General features: G+C 36.7%; 1 protein-coding gene across 1 annotated transcript; it reads left to right on the top strand.

Annotated features, from left to right (window-relative positions):
- The first annotated feature begins 1,115 nt into the window (after positions 1 to 1,115).
- On the top strand, positions 1,116 to 3,616 carry LOC104130269 (leukotriene B4 receptor 1). Its single transcript, XM_009643300.2, has one exon. The coding sequence runs from the start codon at positions 1,222 to 1,224 to the stop codon at positions 2,230 to 2,232; it is 1,011 nt and encodes a 336-aa protein (XP_009641595.1). The 5' UTR covers positions 1,116 to 1,221; the 3' UTR covers positions 2,233 to 3,616.
- The last annotated feature ends 2,149 nt before the right edge of the window (positions 3,617 to 5,765 follow it).

Genomic DNA, 5,765 nt, shown 5'->3' with positions numbered 1-5,765 from the left:
ATGAGATCAAAACCAGCTAGGCTGATTTGGGGCTGGTGGTGTTGCAATCCTTTTTCCATGGTGAAAGATACTTTTAAACTTAATATTATGCACTGTTTGCCAGGTTTGTAAAATTCTACCTCAACAGTTAGGGAAATTTAAGACTGCAGATACAGATTATTTAAGAGAGCACTATGCATAACTCCTTTTTTCTGTGCATCTTTTATGAAAAGTTTTTGTTTCCAGTTTCACTTCTGTGACTCGAACTTTTCTGTCAGCACTGCTGTTTTAGTTCCTCCTTTAACTTTGTAAAAATGAACTCCAAAAGAAGATGTTTTGACATCAGGATAACAAGCTATTTTCATATTCTTTGGCCAGACACTGAAGAACTTACAGTTCACAGAGGATTTGAATACTGCACTGACTACTAAGTTCCCTAGGAGATAAAGTCACAGTCCATTGCTGGCACAGCAGGAGGATAACGTAATAATATATTTTATCTCTGACATGGAGCATTTCCTCCTATAACCCTATGTCCAGACTATTTTGAGGGTTATTGTTTGGCTAAAGGACTGCAATTTCCCAGAGCATTAGAAATACAACTTCCACCCACTTTATTTTACCGGTACAGTCTCACTATAGGACAAATTTTGATTTCTTTTATGCCAGCATATTTCTGAAGCATGATTGATTAAAAAAAATGACATGAAGGCAGCATTCACAGTTTTTTATGTTTTGGAATGGAATTTCATGTCAAACATAATGCACAGTGTGGTGCCCTCTTTTTTTGGCTTTTATAAAATAAAAAGTTGAGCTATTCATACAAACAAGAGTAGAATAACATAAAGAGGATTTCTTTCTCCTCATAGCTGTTGATTACATTGGTAACTTTAGCAAAGTAGCAAGCTTCTGTAAATAGGGACACTTTTGAAAGACCATCAACATGCTTCAAAATCTGCCAAAGTATGATGGATGTGTGACTAAAAGCAAAGTCGGGCGCTGCACTCTATTTTTATTTTTGCTTTGTATGCAAAAGTGCACATTGTCTTCCTAAACAACAGGAACTGCCATATGTGGTCAGATGTTTATAAGAGTGAGCATTAGGATGTGGGCTCATATGCCATATTAGTCTACAGAATATCAGATAGAGAACTTTGTCTCCAGTAGTTCACTAACACCTTCAGAATAAAAGCAGGGTCCAAAGCGCCAAGGATATTGGCAACAGAGAACGGAATTTCCAGAATGAGTCAAGCTGAGGAGAGCAGTATCCACTCAACATGGAATATTGTGAGGTCAGTAGTCTGCATAATACTGAGCTTGTCATTTATTGTTGGGACCCCTGGAAATTGCATCGTCATCTGGACTGTTTGTACACAAATGAAACAAGTGTCTCCTTCAGTCCTGCTCATCTTGAACCTGGCCATTGCAGATGTCCTTGTACTGATTACTTTACCAATTTGGATTTACTCCTTTGCAGACTCATGGGTTTTTGGAGTCATCTTCTGCAAAATACTCGTTTTCATTATTTACTGCAGCATGTATGCTAGTATATTTCTAATTACTGCACTGAGCTTGGAGCGGTTAATGGCTGTGTTTTACCCTTTCACAATTCAAAGATACAAAACAAAAGGAAAAATTTCTTTAATCATGTTCCTCATTTGGTTCCTGTCTATTACTTTCGGCATTTCTGTCATTCCATTTCAAGAGACAGAAGAAACGAACGGTGGACTACTATGCACATGTCGCAACTACTCTTCTAATGGACAGAAAGTGTCATATCTTTTGCTGGAGACTCTTGCAGGTTTTGTAATCCCTTTTTTAATTATTTGCACTTGTTACATATGTGTTGCAAGAAGAATAAGCAGAATGACTTACCAATCTAAGCAGCGATCGGAACGGCTCATTGCCAGCATTGTGGTGGCATTCATTTTATGCTGGTTCCCTCATCATCTCTTTAACGTCCTAGATATTATTTCAATTCAGATAGAACTCTCTAATGAGGAAATGTCTTTGGCACTGGATGAAATTGTAGGCAGAGGAGTGTACATCTCTGGAGCACTTGTATTCATCAGTAGCTGTATTAACCCTCTACTTTATGCTTTTGCTGCACGAAGATTTCAGGATCATCTGAGATTTGCCAAGATATCAAAGCTGTTTGAACAAATGAGTCAGACTGTAACAGAGGAAGACAAGAAAAAAAGTTTGGTTGTAACCAAACAAGAAGATACTTTAGTAAGCACAGAAGATCTCTAACAAGGACGTAGACTTAGTGTGATTCTGTGTCATTCCTTCAGTAGTCCTTTCTCCACATACTCTCAGTTTTGTTTATTAAGCAGTCCAGGTAAAGCTAGAGACAGGTAAAAGTTATTAGGATTTGTTTTGTGTGTTATAAAAGAATTGGCATTGACAGACTGGTTCAGTTCCTAAGTTAGTACCCACATCATGAAATTAGCACTATTTCACCGGTGCTGAGAAACTCAGCAAGGTGGCTAGAAGCTCAAAATATAAGGAATACAGCACTTTTACTCTCTATTAAAATTATTTGTGATTTCTAGAAAGTCTGTATGCAGAAAGCTGAAAAGGACTGTATGTGGAAAACAGAAGCTTTGAAAGTTTAAAATCAAGTTTTCCTTCAGAAAAAAAATTGTTAGATGCTCAAAAATCCTTATATAATCTAAAGTTTTAAGAGAGCATATTTAAATTCTTGGTATGGGTAAGAATGGTTTTAACGTAAATTAACGACAAACTTTGGGTAGATGGAAGATACAAAGTTATTTTTGTTGATTGCTTTATTTAGGTTTGAAAGTAATAATGGTTGTTCACACAGTCAAGCTCATTTACTGAATTAGCTATCTTATTAACTATGTGCTAATAGGTTTTTAACAAGTAAAAGGTGAAGTGTGACATGCCAAAAACAGGAGGTACAAGAATTCTGTGTTGTATGGCAAGCATAGTTACAGACTTCATGCTGTATTTGATATCAAATACATTGCATACTTTAGTGACAATTAAACTATTGATATATTAAATATCTGTACCATGAGCATCCTCAACAGGTTAGATTCAGTTAAGCTTCCAAGATATCTATTAAATTATGAAGGAATTGGATCAGGCTCTGGTGGGACAGAAGGAAAGATCCTTGATACTGTTTTTTATGTGTAAGAAAACTATGGTAGCAGTACAAAGTGTCTAATATCATAAGAACTTCACCTTGCAAATAAAAGCATTTTTTTCTTCTCTTGTAGAATAGAGTGGATTTTGCCATAAGAAACCAATACATTTAGTGCTTGCAAGGACCTTAGATTTGTGAATGTGTGCAAACTTACTGTGGAAAAACTGCATGGCATCAATCATTTGCTTTTGAAAGTTTTTTGATTTCAGTTTTGCCTAATATTTTTTATGCTTACTCTTGCTCATTTTTAAGTCAACAATTTGTAATAAGATAAAGATAACTACTGATTTCTAAGAAGTATATTGTAATTTCCTTTACATTGTTCCGGACAGCTGCAAAATAGCCATGTTGCTCATCTTTACAGAGAAATTACAAATACTGACTAGAACTTAATTTTCAAAATCTGATTATGTAACAACCAAGGATATTTAAGTTGTATTAATTTACTTTGTAAACTGAAATAAACATGGGGAGCTAAAATCCTTACCTGTTAATGGAAGAGTATTTCTCAAAACTTTGCATATGTATTTGTTATTCCTGCTTGTTGTAAAAAAGTCATTTTTTCTTCTCAGTAGGAAAAAAGTCCACACCACAGAGGACTTTCCATCAATAGGACTCCTTCACTAAAATTAAAGTAAATAAAACTTTAGCAAGACCTTGTTTGCAGCAAGGAGTAAGCAGCAGATTAAATCCCTCAGCTTCTACCCCATCCACCTACCACTCTTTTTTCCACCCCACTAATGACTCTAATTGCGATTAGTATATTCAATATAGCTATGTGGCATTATTTCACAATAAAAGTAGCAACTTTAGTTACCTACTGCATAAAAAAGTGAAGCTGTATTTCCCAATATGTTCTTGAGATGGGAGTCACTCAATATTCAACAACAACAGAGAACAGATGAGATAATAAGCACATGAGCACTGCAACTGAACTAGAGTTCTAGGCCACAAGGAGCCAAGGATTTCACAACTTACAGGTTGGGAAAAGACCCAGACAAACTTTAGTACAAGCTACCTGACCAGAATTTTCGTTTCTATCAGTCTGTGCCCTATGCCTAGCTATAATCCATCTTCTTATTAGGAATTGGGTCAAACCCCTAACCATCTCTGTGTGTGTATCATCTCTCTCATGAATGAAGCAGTATTTTTTTGTACCATTTGCTATTCAACAAGCCTTTTGGGAGCATAGTCTGCATGTTAAGTGCCTTATGCTATGCCTAACCCAGGCCAGACTAAAAAGGGATCAGAGGCCAGATATATAGTCTGTGCAATACTGCCTACTGCGGTGCTGTTTGGGTTTTTAAATCAATGGGTAAGGAACAGTGAGTCAGACTTTTTTTCTTTTTATCCTGTCACTCACAGACAAGTGAGCTTTGCTGCTCAGGCTGCATCCTGCTCAGCATCCAGGAATCTTAAAAAGGGAACTAGTAATATCCACAGATCAGTAAATACATTCTAGGGAATAATTAAGTGATTAGTTAAGGCAGTTTTGAATTGAACACTATTACTCCAAGGATTCAGAATCATTTACTCTTCCGCTAAAATTACAATACTTAGCATAGAGACCTAAACTACGTTAACCAAACAATGAGAATGTTTCTTACGGTCAACAGACCAAAAAGCATCACATTAGCTATATTCTACTTCTGTGCTTTGACAGTAGATAGCCTGAATTTTCTGCTTCAATATTCAGTTCTCACATTTTCTCCACTTCTTTTTACTCCCAACTGCAGTACTGAAGTACTTTTAAAACACATAGTCGATCAAGGAGCTAGAACCATCCTCTTATGTTCATATTAATGGCCTTGGACAGCTGTCTCCAGTAGTCACTCATCTTTAAGAACTGTTTCTTTTGAAGGCTCTTTAAGGAGTGGTAAAAGATGCTAAAACAGCAACCTTAACTCATTCCACTGTTCTACAGAGCAAATAGAGTTAATTCTTGCAAACATTGGCATGCACAGATAAAAACCCACTGATTTAATATTTTTGGCAACACAGCCATGGTATAACTGGGTCCATAAGAGTCAGCATAGAAGTATAAGATCATAACATGGTTGACTGCTTCTTCCTTTAACCAGGTATATATCAGGCCTATCAGTGTAGAAAGACTTACCACTTCATCTATGCTAACATGCTCTATCACAAAACTACAGGTATTCCGATAGGCCCATTCAGCCAATAGACAGTGGATATTCTCATCTCCTAAAGTACTGAATCCCAGCCAAACCTAAGACCTAGATATGGTCCAAAATGCTGCATCTTATGATAGTGATGCTTTATGCTGCTCATTGACTACATTACATATCTGTATTTTCTATTATATTGGAAGATTGATAGAAAGCAAAGACTTGATTGTTCAAGCTAGTTCAAAGCAGTGACTTGGAGGTGAGAGCAATGTTACTAGTAAGTCTTGAGACACTCAGACACTTCTGAGAAAAAAGAGGCTTCGTCTCATTTGAGTTCCTCTTATTTTTCTTACTTCCTAACTCTTCTGTCCTTGTTTGTGAAGCCTGTCTCTGTGGTTTCAGTGCTCAAGTATTTCTCATGACACAGCAAGGAAGAAGGCTGAGCTAGAAGAGGGCTGCTTCAGTCACCTGAGTCAAATCACCTC

The sequence above is a fragment of the Egretta garzetta genome, unplaced genomic scaffold (genome assembly GCF_000687185.1).
Source record: "Egretta garzetta isolate BGI_Z169 unplaced genomic scaffold, ASM68718v1 scaffold27, whole genome shotgun sequence".
NCBI classification, from domain to species: Eukaryota; Metazoa; Chordata; class Aves; order Pelecaniformes; family Ardeidae; genus Egretta; species Egretta garzetta.
The sequence above is the reverse complement of the archived record's forward strand: the minus strand, read 5'-3'. Positions and strand labels throughout refer to the sequence as shown.

Excerpts from the sequence above, each read along its gene's own strand:
- LOC104130269 (XM_009643300.2), top strand. The coding sequence starts at position 1,222 with ATGAGTCAAGCTGAGGAGAGCAGTATCCACTCAACATGGAATATTGTG.